Source organism: Microtus pennsylvanicus, chromosome 5 (genome assembly GCF_037038515.1).
Source record: "Microtus pennsylvanicus isolate mMicPen1 chromosome 5, mMicPen1.hap1, whole genome shotgun sequence".
In the NCBI taxonomy this organism is placed as follows: domain Eukaryota; kingdom Metazoa; phylum Chordata; class Mammalia; order Rodentia; family Cricetidae; genus Microtus; species Microtus pennsylvanicus.
In genome coordinates this window covers 86,912,882-86,928,822 of record NC_134583.1, presented here as the reverse complement: position 1 = coordinate 86,928,822, position 15,941 = coordinate 86,912,882, and the positions used below count along the sequence as shown (strand labels likewise).

Below are 15,941 nucleotides of genomic sequence, written 5' to 3'. Positions count from 1 at the left end.
AAGTGCAGTGCTGGTCAGTGCTCCTGAGCTGACAGTCTTGGCCCACTTGGAGAACTCTGCTTCCAATTCTTTTTAACTTCAAGATGGTACTTTTTTGTTTAATGTTTTACACAAACTGCTTGTAAAAATTCTGCAGAGAGGGGTGGAGAGATGGTTAAGAGGTTAAGGGCACTGGATGCTCTTACAGAGACTTTAGGCAGTTTGATGGGACAAATACTCGGTTGACAATTTTCTAGGAAGCAACCATGATTTTTTTTTTTTTTTTTGGTTTTTCGAGACAGGGTTTCTCTGTAGCTTTTTAGAGTCTGTCCTGGAACTAGCTCTTGTAGACCAGGCTGGCCTCAAATTCACAGAGCTCCGTCTGCCTCTGCCTCCCGAGTGCTGGGATTAAGGGCGTGCGCCGCCACCACCACCCAGCAGCAACCATGAATTTATGGCCAGTTCTTGCTCCTGTGACTGTACTGTTGGAATGCATCCCGTCTGAGAAGCCAGGATACTTGGTAAGAGTGTTAGGAAACAAAAGAAGGAAGCTTATTTATTCCTATAAACTCACAGGATGCCTCCACCTACAATCGAGATGTCCCACAAGTGTTTATCAGTACCTACAGTCTAAGAATCAAAGAACAGGTCTCTATACATGTACGACAAGATACACACACACCAACAAACTGCAATTTCTTTCCAATTTCTATTTCTAGATTCTACACAACTAAGGTCAGATCTACCTGTTCTGTCAATCAAGAACTCTTCCAGATGTTCTCAATGTCATACCTTCATCTGGAACCAAGAGAATCAGGTCTGAGGTCAAAAACATCTCTATAGAGCCTCACCTACCACCTTTTCAGGATAATATGAAGGCTAGTTTCAAAAACCATTGATCGTGGTAAGTTGGCTAGGGTAATTTACTCTAAAGAAGAAGGCAGAGGGCTGAAAATGCAACGTTTGTTAGGGTCTACCCTCTGGTACTTGTGACTATTATGAGGAAAAGGTTCTCTGAAGATGCTATTATTAAATTAAATTTAGGGCTTTATAAAAAGATTAATCCTGAATCATCCAAGTAAGCTACCCCAAGACTATACTTTCAGGTATCATTTTTCTATAGTTCGTTACTAAGTAAGCTACCCTAATGCTAAAAAATATCCTTGAATGAGAGACAGAGAAGTAAGCTATGGCTAGCTCCTCTCCACACTCTGCCTTGAGCCAGGTGATACAAGAACACACTGTGACACTCACTTGCTTTAAACCACCAAGAGCCAGGCAGTTTGTTCCAGCAGCCACAGGAAACTGCTACAAAGACCAAACAAAGTACACCAAGGTAGAAACTTCCAGTCACACAAAATCCCACCACTATCGACACTGTTCTTATAGAACCAACAGATTGAAAACACCGTCAGTTATTTTCCTGCTGTGACTACAGGTGTGAGACACAGGTACAGACTTATATGGGTTCCAAAAAATACAGCTGGCTTCTCAATTACACATCTAGGTACTAAAGTGGTGTGTGCTAAGTCACATAAACATAATTCCTTAAGAATGATATAACTGACATTATCCTATTTGTGGAAAGTCTATTGAGATAGAAATTTCAATTCACCAAAACATTATTTATTTATTTATCTATATATCTATTTATTTATTATGTATGCAATGTTCTTTCTGTGTGTATGCCTGCAGGCCAGAAGAGGGCACCAGACCCCATTACAGATGGTTGTGAGCCACCATGTGGTTGCTGGGAATTGAACTCAGGTCCTCTGGAAGAGCAGGCAATGCTCTTAACCTCTGAGCCATCTCACCAGCCCCTTACCAAAACATTTTAAACAATAACCCCCTCCACTGGTAAGTTCTCACAGGCAGTTACAGTTCCTGGCTGCCAATCTAGAGCTGGACCTGAAATACAGTCCTCTCCAAAGTGTTCAGCAGAGAAAATACTGATTGACAGTTTATTTGGGTGCCTGATCACTGCGTTTATGTAAGAACCCCTTGACTCTAACAGTCTCAACAGGTATTTCTAAAATAAAGGCTTTAGTTATTAAAGAAACTCCAGGGGCTGGTGAGATGGCTCAGAGGTTAAGAGCACTGACTGCTCTTCCAGAGGTCCTGAGTTCCATTCCCAGCAACCACATGGTGGCTCACAGTCAACTGTAATGAGATCTAGTGCCCTCTTCTGGCCAGCAAGCATACATACAGACAGAACACTGCATACATAATAAATAAATAAATCTTAAAAAAAAAAAAAGAAATTCCATAAGAGGCTGGAGAGATAGCTTGGCAGTTAAGAACACTGGTTGCACTTCCAAAGGACCTGGGTTCAATTCCTAGCACCCATATGGCAGTTCACAACTGTCTGTAACTCCAGTTCCAGGGGATCTGACACCCTTACACCAAAAAACATAAAAATAAAGTTAAATAATTATTTAAAAAAAAAGAAACTTCACAAAAACAAAACACCAAAAACCAAGTATACACACACACACACACACACACACACACACACACACACACACACACAGAGTCTCCATCTTCCCACCTGATCGGGGCTCACTCAATAGGAACACCCAATACAACCAGCATTTCCTTTGCTGTATTTCCAGTCACCTCTCCAGAAACAGATACCACTGACCACTGCATACCTGTAAGTGCAGCCTCTGCTGTCCATAGCTCCAAACAGTATTCAATTTCAACTGAGCAAAAAGGGTGGTTTTTGGGCTGTACTTTCAGGGTTATGCTTGAGTTTGTCAGGTGGTGTGCTCCACCAAAGGCTGCCCACTCAGTGGGTAGGAGACCATTTTGAAGTCAAAACAACTGGAGCCCACACTGGCTTCACCCCATGCTTACTGACAGTGTGACCAAGCATAAGTCATTTAACTAACACCTAAGTAAAATGAAAGGCCCAATTTCAAGGTTTGCCACATAGGCTGAGCAGAAATAACTAATAAAAGTACCTAACTGTTCTTTCCAAGTAACTAGGGCAAAAGCAAAGATGGCCAGATAGGGCCTCCATCTTCTCACCCACAAAAAAAACAACAACAACAATAAAACACACACACACACACACACACACACACACACACACACACACACACATTATGTCACTCATTTTTAACAACAACAAATTTGGCCAGTGAGTTGTCTCTGACAATCTGAGTCTGACCTCAGGGCCCACACGATGGAAGGAGAGAACCAAGGTCTGCAAGTTATCCTTTAACCTCCACATGGCATGCCTATGCCCACCTCCCACCCCCACTAAATAGATTTTTTAAAAAAAGACTTCTACTCTTTATAGAGTTCATCATCTCTACTGCAAAATATCTCAGGCTCAGGAGCTAAAGAGATGGGTCAGCAGGTAAGAGGCTATACTGCTCTTGCAGAAGACCTGAGTTTGGATTTCAGCACCCACATTGGGTGTCTAACTGTAACTTCAGCTCCAGGGGGTCCAATGTCCTATTCTGACCTCTGTGGATACTCTCAGATACAGCATAAATTCACACAAACATGGGTAAAGATCTTTGGTAAAAAACCAAAGAAAGAAAGAGGCTTAGCTGGGCATACTGGTCCATATCTGTAATCCCAACTACTTGGGAGGCTAAGGCAAGGATACTTAGGGTTTGAGGCCAACCTACACTACTGAGTGAGAAGCTCTCATAAAATAAATTAAAAACCTGAGCAGCTTAAGTAGTAGTAAGTTATTTGACTAAAGTAATTCACTTCCAACAAAGTACCATATCCAGTAACACATGGTACACAACAAAACAAAAATAGTCTAGGCTTACACAGGAAGTTCAATGACAAGGAAGGGAACAAGGATGACAAGACACATGGGCACTATGCAAGAGAGCCATGTCTTACAAAGTAGCACCCCACCTACAGTGAGTGAACGAGGACTGTGTGGCTGAGTACCTATCCAATGTCCAAAATGCAGCCATTAGCTCAGATGAAAGTGAAAACCTCAATGTGGCTGCCCTGGCACAACAGAAGCAGTCTCCTAACTAGTATTCTGGGCACTCCACAGCCAGCACGGCTTCACTCAAGAGCTGTGCCAAGAACTGGGCGGCACACCATCGTGTGTCCACATGCAGCCCTGTAACACATGCACAATGCTACCACTGTCATCCCCAATGTACTAAAGAGAACAAGGCCAGGAGAAATAGGCAAGATGAAACCAAGGTCAGATTGAAAAACTGTATGCTCTTAGCATTATACAAAGAAGCAATACAGCCTCAATGAAAACAGATCTTGGATATATTTGCCCTAACTGTGAAGATTCTAGAACAGAATGGTAATGTCCTCTGCATTCATGGAGTTGAGTACAGTGTCGGAAGAAATGACTCGATATACAGGCATCTAAATAAGCACAATCTGGTAAGAACTACAAAGATTTGAGGAAATCAAAAGCTACACTAAGAGACTTTAATTAGGAAAAATAAAAAGGCTCATGGTGTGAGAGAGAAAAGCACTCTGGCTATTTACTTCTATCCACCAAACAAGTTAAGAGCCATCTAAATTTGCCTGAACTTTCTAGGACCCTGAGTGAAGCCTGCTTCTGCTTCTTTCTTGAAGGGGAAAGGTCTCCTATGGCCTCTCTATCCCCAGACTCCACTAGTTCACTGGCTAAAGGGTCAAGGACCCTTTCTTCTTAGTGTGTGGGCTATGCTTCTACATACTTCCCACGATGCAACATAAGCATCGCCTTGAAAACAAAAATACTTTTCAGAGATCACTGAGTCATTAAGACACACCAGATAATTCATCTAGTCCTATAGATCAGAAGAAATGATTCATTCTGCAGATCTGGAATCCATTCACTTTCACAAACATTGCAAAAGCCTGCTGGGAGCTTTCAGGCACTGTTCGTGGTGCTGGAATAGCTGTTGTGGCCATGGAACACTAGAGGGCCCCCGAGAGCTTCCACTTTAAGAAAAAACCACGCAGAGCCACAACTCCAAAGGTTGAAAAGATGAAGGCTCAGTGGTTAAGAACACTTGCTTCTCTTTCAGAGGACCTGAGTTAAGTATCTCGCAACTACATCAGGCAGCTCACAGCCTCCTGTAACTCTCGCTTCAGTGGATCTTCTTTTGGACTCCATGACCACCTGTACTCACATGCACTACAGATCCACACACAGGTGCACACAGTTACCTGTACCAAGTGTTCACACTAGTACGTGTGACTGAGGACTCTCGGTTCAGCTATCCTACTCTGCAGGTATTCGCATCACAAACAAGAAAGGCTCAGGAATGAATTTTGCTGTTCAAATAAAGCTGTTCTTAGGTGGCAATGCTGGGTCTCAAACTCTTGTCTAAATTCAGCTCAGGCTGAACCACATGCAAACCCTACAGAAGCTGGGTCTATTTACTTGGTTAGTGTGCCCTACTACACACAAATGAAGAGATGCTGCGAAGATGTAATGGCCAGTAGGAGCCATATGGGGCTTAAATATCAAGATTTTCGGACCACTGATGTATGCTAGTATCTTAATTTGAAAAGCCACCTGAACTGCCAAGTGTCTTGTGACACTTCAAAAGATCTAAGACTAAATGAAGTCTACAGATGAGCTAAGTAAACCAACCAGAGATGTTAAATATGATTGAGGAGGTTCTTAGAAATGGGAAGATATGGAAAGATGGATTTAGAATTCATCTTTAGTAGAATTTAGGACTAGAAGCAGTTTCAGTGAGAATGTCTAGTCATTCTATAGAAAGACCTGGCCCTATCTGTACCATAAATACAGTGACAGCAGAGTCTACACAGTACTCTGACTAGTCCCTAAATGATATTTTACTAACAACCCTAGAGAGCTGCAAGGTATCTGTGCATGTCCCATTCCCACACCAGCTAGCCCCAACTCAGGGCCTGAGGCAGCAGATGCTAACAGGTTTGGCTGTCCTTGAGCATCATGGGAAGAGAATGGCAAAGTAAAATGTAACTAAGAGACTCACTGAGTACAGACACTATCTTCCCTCTTCATGAGCCTATTTAAAGGTAATGATCAAAGAGGGCATCCAATCCCTTAGAACTGGAGTTACAGATGGTTAGGAGCCACGGTGTGGGTTCTGAGAACTGAACTTGGATCCTTTGCAAGTGTAACAAGTACTCATAACCACTGAGCCATCTCTCCACATCCCAAACTTAGCAGGTTTGAATGGCTGAATTCCATAAATTTATTGTACAAACAAGGATTCCTAGTGAGCAAGTCAGGATCTTGCAGTAACTTTGATTTATGAGTCTTACCACAACTAAATCCACTTTCTCCACTAACATGCCAGTAAAACAGGTGTTTTGTCCACTCCCAAAACAAAGAGGTAACTAAAAACAAGACAGAAAAAGTAAAGGTTACACCATACACATAAAGCCAGTCTCTGGTGAACAGAGCTGGCTCTACCTGAGCTACAACCACTCCATGCTGTCTCTGCCTAGTTACTCAATATATGCTAGGTAGCCAATAATGTCACCCCATAGAGGGATGACACATGGTCCCTTGTTTTACAAGAAAAGAATGCTCTAGAGCTAACGAAGTCCTAGACCTTCTGAGCAGAGAAGGATTTTGGTGAATGGAGAGAAGGTAAAGTTCACAGGTGAAAGCAAAGCACAAAGGAATGGAACCATGCTGATCTATCTAAGAGGATTTGCTCTGCAAGCCACTGGAAAAGTACTAAAGACAGGGAGCTGCTCAGACACTATACACAATCTGTTGTACAACCCAGCCACATAGCTGGCCCTATAAACCTACAAGCTGACACCTATGGAAAAGAAAATCATTGCTGAACTCACATCAGAGGAAGACCTAAAGGGACTGCCCCCCCACTTATAAAACCCCTGCTCAACCACACAAACTCCCAGGGCACACCCCTCTCATCTGCATATAGTTCTGCCACCCAGCCTTCCCAGACATGGTCCTACAAATGTGTGGAGCTCAGAGTAGCAGCCCAGTAACGTCAGTGAGTCAAACACGTTTTAGGGAGCACTTGGGAGAGAAAGGAAAGAATCCTTGGAAACAGTTTTTGAAAGAGTTTGGTTTCAATCGCTGAGAAAGGGTGGAGGCCTATTCTCTTGGAGTTTAAATACTCTGAAGCTAAGGGTTTTGTTTCTGTTTTTTTTTTTAAAGACAATTTAAGGAATACTTTCAATGGCGCTGACTGGATACATTTTGAAAAACTACCAACCAGTCTGACAAGTTGGAGATTAACAAACTATCTCTTTCGTGAGGTACTTTCTGTGGGGGCCAGCCAGAAAGCTTGCTCCAGCCGGCCACATTCTCCTGGGCCTTTTCTGAAGATGGGTATGTGCTGAGACAGGAGGGGCTGGGAAACTAGCGCAGGTGAGCCTGGGAGAGGGCATAGACTCAAACACTACCTGGGCTTTCTCCACTCTAACTTTAACCCCGGACCACAGGGCGCTCCTAGTGAGGGGCTCGGTCAAACCTGCATCTACACAGTAAGGGTGTGAATTTGGCAATTCACTCTTCAGGCATGGACTTCACACACAAATCGACGGGCGTTACTGTCGATTAAAAACAAAAAAACAAAAACGGAACGGGTAAAAGTTGCAGGGGAAGCGACTTCTAAGAGATCTGTCCGCTCAGCAGACTTCCGACCCCTCAGGCCATTGTGGCACACGGTTTTAAGTCTAGAAGGCAGGTTAAAAAAAAAATCTTCACCAATCCAGGCAGTTCATCTTGCCCGCTCCCCTGGAGAGAAGAGTCTCTCAGAGTGAACTCCGTCAGAAAGTTCTTCAAAACGAACTTCTCGTCTCCCTCTCGCACCCCCAGGTAGGACGATCGGGACGACCGACCGGGTGACGACAGCGCCTCAGAGCCGGGCCCCGAGACGCCGCGGGACAGCACCGAGGGGAGGGCGCGTACCGCAGAGCGACAAGCTGAGCCTGGAGCGACAGGAAACGAGGCTCGGGCCAAAACAAAAACAACCGAAAGTTCGGCGCGCCAGCGCGAGCAGATTGGGCGAGAAGCTTCGCGGCCGCCCATTGGAGAAGAGGCAAAACACAGTCCCCCAATCCCGAGCGGCCGAGCAGCTCCCCTCGTGCGGCCGCGACCCGGCCCCCGACGACCGCTACCGCTCCCTTCCGGCCGCCGCCACAACTGCAGGCCGCGCTCACTCGCCCGCTCGCTCGCCCGGCCGCCCCGGCCCCGCAGCCCCGCCCCGCGCGCGGCCCGGTTCCCGCAAGCACGCACGCACGCACGCCCTCCGCGGCTCACCGCCAGCACGGCCCGCCTTCCGGTACCGGGCCCATCCGAGACCCCCGCAACTGGGCTCCCGAAGCGCCCGGCCACACTTTCCCGTCCCTCCAGAAAATTAATCACCAAAAAAATATTTCCTTAGAAAAAAACTGGAGAGTAGAATCCAATATGGCGGCATGGACGTAGCACCGCCCGCTGCCTCCGCTGACGGGGGGGGGGGCGAGAGAAAGGAGTCCGCGGCCGCCGAGCGCCCCCCCAACCCCGCCGCCGCGGCCGTCACCGCGGCCCGCGCCCAGCCCCGGTCCCCGAGCCCTGACTCGCAGCGCTGGGCCACTACGACCTCACAGACCTCGGGCCTCACCTCCGCCTCGCGCGCAGCAGCGGGGTCTGGGAGGCATCCGCCGGCTTCGGGGCTTCGCGTCCTGCGTTCTCGCGCAGCGCCGGGTGCCGCCTCCGGTCCCCGGGTGTCCTCACCTCATAGCCCCCGAGCCTCGCTGCCGCGCCGCAGACGCGTCGCCGCCCCCGGTGAGCCACCCGGACACCGCCCGGGCTCGGTGGAAGGACACGAAAAGAAGTCCACGGATGACGGCGGAGGGACACCACGCAGGCTACGAACGTACGCGCTCCTTTGCCCCACGCCAGTCACCGCGATGGCTTCGACGGAATTGTGAGGGAGGAGGCGGAGAGACGCCAGAGAGAATGGAGTTCCGCTCCGCAGCACCCGACGGCGGAGGCACAGGAGCGATTTTCCGAGGAGCCGCGTCGTTGGCCGTCGCTGCGCCTTGAGGCGGAGGGATCGCAGCGAGAGTCGTTCGAAGATCCCTCCGCCCGGCTGCCCTTTAAATCTCGGTGGAGGCGGTGTCGCCGCGCGCCCGGCGGGCGCCACCTAGTTCGCCGGCCGCTCGCTGCCCCTCGGGGTCGGCTCCCGCCCCCGTCCCGCGCGCACCTGCACCTACCAGGGACAGCTCCCGAGCCGCGATTTCGGGGGACAGCTACCGGCGTGCGGCGCTCCGGGCCCGCTGTGCCTCTGGGGTGCACCGAGGGGAGGCGGCCGGGGATGGCGAGTTTCTTTGTTGTGGGGATGGGTGTCGTTGGGAGCAGAAACACCCTTCAAGACCATGTGGGCCACCGGAGCGTTACCACGCGGGAGGCGGGAAGGAGTTGCATTGGGTCACCCGTGTTGACACTGGCTGCTCCTTGAGCACCTACTGAGTGCCAGCTTTTCCGCGACACGGCCACTCCTCACCCTCCTCCGGCTCCACCGGCGCGAGGAAGGAGGTTTGGTCCTCAGGGAGCTTAGGGCGGAAGATCCGGAGTGGCTTGCACCCACGCCTGGGGTATGGCGAAGCCCCACCCCTTGGATCTTGCAGTCGGATAAGGGGTGTCACGCAACAATAACGAGGGTCATATCTTCGTCCCCAACCAGACATCATTCCCAGCGAAGCGAGCTGGTGCACTACCTTATTTACTCCTCAGGGTAATCCCCGGAGATAGAGAGCATTGTGGGTCCTAGTTTACACACAGGGAAGTTGAGGCACGAACTGGTTAAGTGACTTTTCAACTGGTCCGGGCTGGAGCCAGAGCCCCTTGCACACTACTCTGTCTAAAACTCAGACTTTAAATTAGTAAAGCTGGTGGTTGGGACCTGCAAGGAGACGTCTGAGATTGCCACACGCATACAGAAGCAAGCACCCCAGAGTGAGGTGAGGATGTTAGGGAAACGTATGAAAATGTTCAGGCGGTGGAAGAGAAGAAAGCATGCCGATCCGCAGACGCATCGGACAGGGCAGGCAGCTGAGGCGATTCCAGAACCCCAGCCTGCCTTGGTTCCCCGGCAAACGCCACCGCCACCCTGCGCCCGTGCACATACCCTGGCACAGTAGGCGTTTTCTAGAAGGTAGCTCAGCGGGGGACGTGGTCCTAAAGTCCAGCTACTACCAACTTACCTCCTATTGCTTCCTCTTTGATCTTGAGTGGTAGACCTGACGTTTGTCCTTCCACTGACGGGAAACAGGCTCAGTGAGGACGAGTAACTGGGAGGGTGTAGTTCGTCAAAGCCAAAACTCCTGCAGGGTACTCAGGTAACTGGGAGGGTGTAGTTCGTCAAAACCAAAACTCCTGCAGGGTACTCAGAACTGTGACTTGTATCCTCACTCCACAGACCATCTCGGGAGTGGGCAGTGGGCATAGCCTTGACCAGCCACAGGGGAAGCAGGTCTTGACACGCCCAGGTCTACTTCCTGCCCTTTCGCTCCAAGTGCAGTCAGTCACCTGTGGCATCAGGTCCATCATGCTGTATTCCCGTTTTGCTGATACAGCTAACAATTCTTTTGATCTTTGTTTTTCCCTAGTTTCTTACTAAACGTTTTTTCCCAAAGACTTCTGTAGGACTTGGCTCCAGATGCATGCCAGAGACACTGAAATTGATTGCTGAGGAGGTGAGCACACGTGGGGCACCATCTATCTCCGATGGGCACCTATGGCCCTAGATTGGCTTTCAGGGATGTGATGCTCAGATTTCGAGTCCAGCTAAACCTCAGCATCCCTTGGTCCCAAGTGTGCCTGTCTTTTCCACCCCAAACTAGCACATGACCCTCCAGGCTCACCCAAGTTCCCAACTCTGTAAGGCTCTAACCTTCCCTGATGCCAGTGGTTCCATTTATTCCCTACTGAATGCCAGGCTGGTGGTGTGGGCATTGCCTTCCAAGGGAGTGGGCTGGGATTCCAGCCGGGTATGGAAGACACATGAGCACAGCACAGCCTTGAGTACCCCGGTGCTAGGCTGTTCCTCCGAGTCCCTAACATCAGCTGCTGCTCTTCTGTGGCCCCTGTGAGGCCTAGGTCGACCATGATCATTAGTGAAACTGGGCTGGGCTCAGGACCTTTGTTGAGCCGTGCTGAAATCTTGGAGCTTTTAGAGGTCTCGATCTAGGGAGGTCACTGCAGAGCTGGCCCTTGCCACAGCTGGGAGCTACCCTCCTGGGGAAAACTGAAAATTAGACTTCCCTGTAGTGAGAGTTGCCAGCTAGAGGCTCCTCCTGCCAGATGGCAAGGAGCAGGGTCAGGAAATAGAAGGCCAGGCACCTGCTGGGCCCCCACATGACAGGAGCCTTGGCATTTACAACATGAAGCCTCTGGATGCTCTATGGTGGGAGAGCCAGCCACAGAGCCTAGGCCCCCACCCAGAGTGCCTGGACGGCGAAGGCTTAACAGCTCTAAAGAAAGGCCGAGTTGGCGGGAGGGTCTCAGTCAGCCCTGGCAGAAGCACCCTGAAGCTGACCAGCGGGAGCCACTGTCCTACTGACAGGTCCCCTGAGCAAGCAATACCCTTGCCAGGACACTGACAAAGTCCACAGAGTCAGTTCCGGTGGCCACAGCAGGCGGGGATTAGTATGCCCAGGAGCACTCTAGACACCCAGCCTGGCCCACCCCAGGGTACCCCTTCTCAAAAGGTCAGCTTGAGTAGTTCCTGTTGCTTGCAGGGGATTGCTCGCTGAGACCCAGAGTATTTGCAGATGGAGCTGACCCTGGAATTCCAGGTTAGGGAAGTCACTTCTACTTGTAAAGCAGTTTGGATGTTTGGATTTTTTTTTTTTTGACATGTTTTCTCTGTGCGGCCCTGGCTGTCCTGGAACTCACTCTGTAGACCAGACTGGCCTTTAACTCGGAGATCCACCTGCCTCTGGCTCCCTAGTGCTGGGATTAAAGGCCTGTGCCACCTCAGCCCACCTGGGTGTTTAGATGCTGATGCACACCTCTCCAGCCTCTTTCCCAGCAAATACAAGACTGCTCTACTGAAAACAAGTATCTGAAACTGGGGAGAAATGGAGGATAGAGTTGGACATTCTGGGAACCCTCTGGGTGACTGGCTGGCTTCCTGGCCTTGGGTCTGGGCACCACCAGGTCCCTGGAGGACTGCTTCCTCTCAGACACTTCTGTCACTCAGCTCCAGTGCTGCCCCCTTCGTCCTTTGATGCCTGCACAGATCACCAGTGGCCCAGGACCTTACCTCTTTGACTTACTGTTCTATTAGCTGACTCTCTCTTTGAGCCCTTAGTCTTTGCCGCTAAGGGGCCTTGTCTTCTTCATCGCTGCCTCTCCAGCCTTTAAGGCTGCCCCTGGAATGCCACGTGGAGGACAGAAATTATGATTTATGGGAGGGAGTGGGGAGGAGTTATTTAACGTTCCAGAGTTGGTGCTCCAAGGATAAGGGGGCTGACCCCAATCCCAGCTCTAGGGGTTCAAGGTTGTTCAGTTGATGGCGTTTCTTCTTCATATTCTTGAACTCAGAAGCAGTGAACAACATTGGATTTTTGTTCAGGGCATCTACCTGGGATAATCAGACACCAAGTTAAATGTGGCCAAAAGATGTCATTCTTAGGGTTCCCAAAACACAGCATCATTTAACACCCCCCACATACACACAACTAAATCTAGACCTTTTGAAGCAATTTATATTTGTAATACTGATTTCCAAAATTTACAAATGTATTTTCAATGAGATACTATTTTCTTAACTCACACACCTGGAAGCAAGCACAGAGGACTCTATTCATCCTTCTTTTGTTATGATAGCCACATATGTGTGGCTAAGCAGCTAGGTCATTGACAAGGATAGCAGTTTATTAGTTGGGGCAGTCTGGCAAATCTGACACCATGATGTTATGTCTGGTGTCTGCCTTCTGGATGGCTCTTCACACAGTGAGACAGGAGAACACTGCTAGTTCAAGTCTTTGTTCTTTTTTTTTAAGATTTATTTTTGATTATACATACTTGTGTGGTTCTGCGCATGTGAGTATGTGCCACTGGGGGTCAGAAGATGGCATCAGATCCCCTAGAGCAGCAGGCAGCTGTGAACACCTGAGGGATACTGGGTATGGGACTTGGGTCCTCCGGAAAAGAGCGTGATCTTAACCACTCAGCCAGTTCTCCTGTCCCGCTGATTCACATTTTCTAAAGCTCCTCGTGGGCTGGAGAAATGCTCTATCATTAAAATGCTTGCTGTCGAGTGTGAGGACCTGAGTTTAACCTACAGAACCCATGTGAAAGGCCAGGAATGGCCATTGGCTTGCAACCCCAGTGTATGGGAGGCAGAGACAGGTGAATCCTTGGAGCTAACTGGCCAGTGTAGACTACCTAACAAGTATCCTGTCAGTGAGAGACCCTGGCTCAAAAAACAAGATGGAGGCTGGAGAGATGACTCGGTGGTTAAGATCACTGGTCACTCTTCCAGAAGACCCAAGTTCGATTCCCAGCACCCACATTACAGTGTTCAGTCATCTGTAACTCCATTTCTAGAGGCTCTGCTGCCATCTTGTGACCTCACTCATGTGAAGGTACTGCACACATGTGGTGCATAGACACACATGCAAATAAAGCACCCATAAACGTAAAAATAAATAAGTCTTAAAAAAAAAACCCTGGGCATGGTGGCCCATACCTTTAGTCCCATCACTTGAGAGGCAGAGGCTGGCAGATCTCTATGAGTTCTTGGCCAGCTTCATCTATATAGTGAGCTCCTGGACAGCCAGAGCTACATAGTGAGACCCTGTCCAAAAAAAAAAAAAGAAAAGATAAGAAAAGGGACAATTCCTGAAGAATGACACCTGAGATTGTCAGTGTCCTCTATATGTAGAAACACATTCGTGCACATGCAGTGCACATGACACCTAAGATTGTCAGTGTCTCTGCATACAGAAACACACGTGTGCACATGCACATGATACCTGAGATTGTCAGTGTCTCTGCATACAGAAACACATGTGTGCACATGCACATGACACCTAAGATTGTCAGTGTCCTCTACATGCAGAAACACATGCATGCACATGCACAAATGCACATGACACCTGAGATTGTCAGTGTCTCTGCATGCAGAAACAAATGCAATGCACATATGCACATCACACGAAAACAGCCACTGATGTCATCACAGAATCCTACCCCCAGGACCTCTTCTAACACTAACTGTCCCAAATTCCCACCTCCAAATGCAACGAAAGTGTGACCCTGAAGATGAAGTTCTAATGCATGGACTCAGGGAGACACAGCTGCCAGTTTCATTAACACAACCCTAGACACTCCTGGGAAGAGAAACCTCAACAGAGGAACTGTTTCCATTACACTGACTTGTTGAATCACTAGGTGGTGGCGGCGCACACCTTTAATCCCAGCACTCAGGAGGCAGGGGCAGACGGATCTTTGTGAATTCGAGTCCAGCCTGGTTTATAAAGTGAGTTGCAGAGCAGCCAGGGCTACACAGAGAAACTGTCTCAAAAACAACAAAGCATACCTTGGTCTATGGGCATGTCTGTGGGGACATTTTCTTGATTGATGTAGGAAGGACCAGCCCACTGTGAGTGGTGTCTCCCTGGGCAGGTGTGCCTGGATGTGTAAGAAAGGAAGCTGAGCAAGCCTGGGAACAAGCCCATAAACAATATTCCTTCACGTTTTCAACATTCTGCCTTGAAGTGTGAGACAAACTCTTTTCCACCCAAATTGTCTCGGTCAGTGTTTAATCACAGCAACAGAGGGCGTCACCTGAGGACCAGCAGAACTGAATGTGGGGCTCACACTTGTAATTCCAACACTTAAGAGACTGAGACAGGAGGGTTGCCACCTGTCCTAGTCCACAATACAGCGGGACGATTGTCTCAAAAGGACCAACCAGCCGGGCGGTGGTGGCGCACGCTTTTAATCCCAGCACTCGGGAGGCAGAGGCAGGCGGATCTCTGTGAGTTCGAGGCCAGCCTGGTCTAGAAGAGCTAGTTCCAGGACAGGAACCAAAAAGCTATGGAGAAACCCTGTCTCGAAAAATCAAAAAAAAAAAAAAAAAAAACCAAAAAATAACAGAGCTTTGACTTTGTATTTTTTTCGTGTTTTATTTTATTTATTGGGCGTGTGTGTGTGTGTGCATGTGTATGTGTGTGTGTGAGTGCATGCGTGCAATGAGCATAAGAGGATGTGCGCATGCCATGGTACCCATGTGGAGGTCAGAGAACAACTTGAGGAAGTGTTTCTCTCCTTCCATCGTGTGGCTCCCAGTGATGGGATTCAGATCTGCTTCTATCCCTTGAGCAGCCTCACCTGCCATCTTGAAGCATGCCCCTCAATTTGGGTTTCTGATGTTTCCTTGTGATCAGATCAAGGTCAGGGCTCAGTGGCCAGATGGTCTCAGAAGGATGTCTTCTGACTGCATCCTGGCAGATGGCAAAGGACCTCAGCTTGAGCCTCCTGGTGAAGTTGGTTCCATTGCGTCTCTTCATGGTGCAATGTCAGCTGGAAAGTCACTTCTTTTCCTTCTTAGGTTTCAGGGGCTTGGAACTGGGAGGGGGGAGTGTCCATTCCTTGCCGGGCTCTTTACTCTTTACCCGTTCATCTTATTTTGGTTTTGGGACAGGGTCTCATTTTGTAGACCAGGTTAGCCTAGAACTCATAGAGATACCCCTGTTTCTGCCTCCCAAATACTGGAACTAAAGGCGTCCACCACTACAGATGCAACTTATTTATCCATCCTGTACTCCTGGTCTGTAACATGGGAAGATCTTGGTCTCCAGGTTCATGCTCCAGGTGGTAGCAATGTTGAGATGGACAGGTGGTGTGGTGCACACCTTCAATCCCAGCACTTGGGAGGCAGAGGCAGGTGGATCTCTGTGAGTTCAAGACCAGTCTGGACAACAGAGTGAGTTCCAAGATTGTTGACAGAGATTTCTGTCCCGCCAAGTCCCGCAGCCTTTCAGTCTCAAAGAGA

At 48.8% G+C, this 15,941-nt stretch overlaps 1 protein-coding gene across 5 annotated transcripts in view; it reads right to left on the bottom strand.

Moving 5' to 3' along the window:
• Kmt5b (lysine methyltransferase 5B) overlaps positions 1-8,975 on the bottom strand; it is a 47,677-nt gene extending 38,702 nt beyond the window's left edge. The window contains exon 1 of one of the 5 annotated variants that reach the window (XM_075972967.1): positions 8,666-8,975. Coding sequence is in view for 1 of the 5 variants with exons in the window: in XM_075972969.1 (XP_075829084.1) it covers positions 8,553-8,589 (37 nt within the window). In the remaining 4 variants the exon portion in view is untranslated. Of the gene's footprint in view, positions 1-8,209; positions 8,374-8,540 lie in introns of those variants that run through there. The other 4 variants (XM_075972969.1, XM_075972965.1, XM_075972966.1 and 1 more) reach the window with 4 other exon arrangements.
• Positions 8,976-15,941: the final 6,966 nt, after the last annotated feature.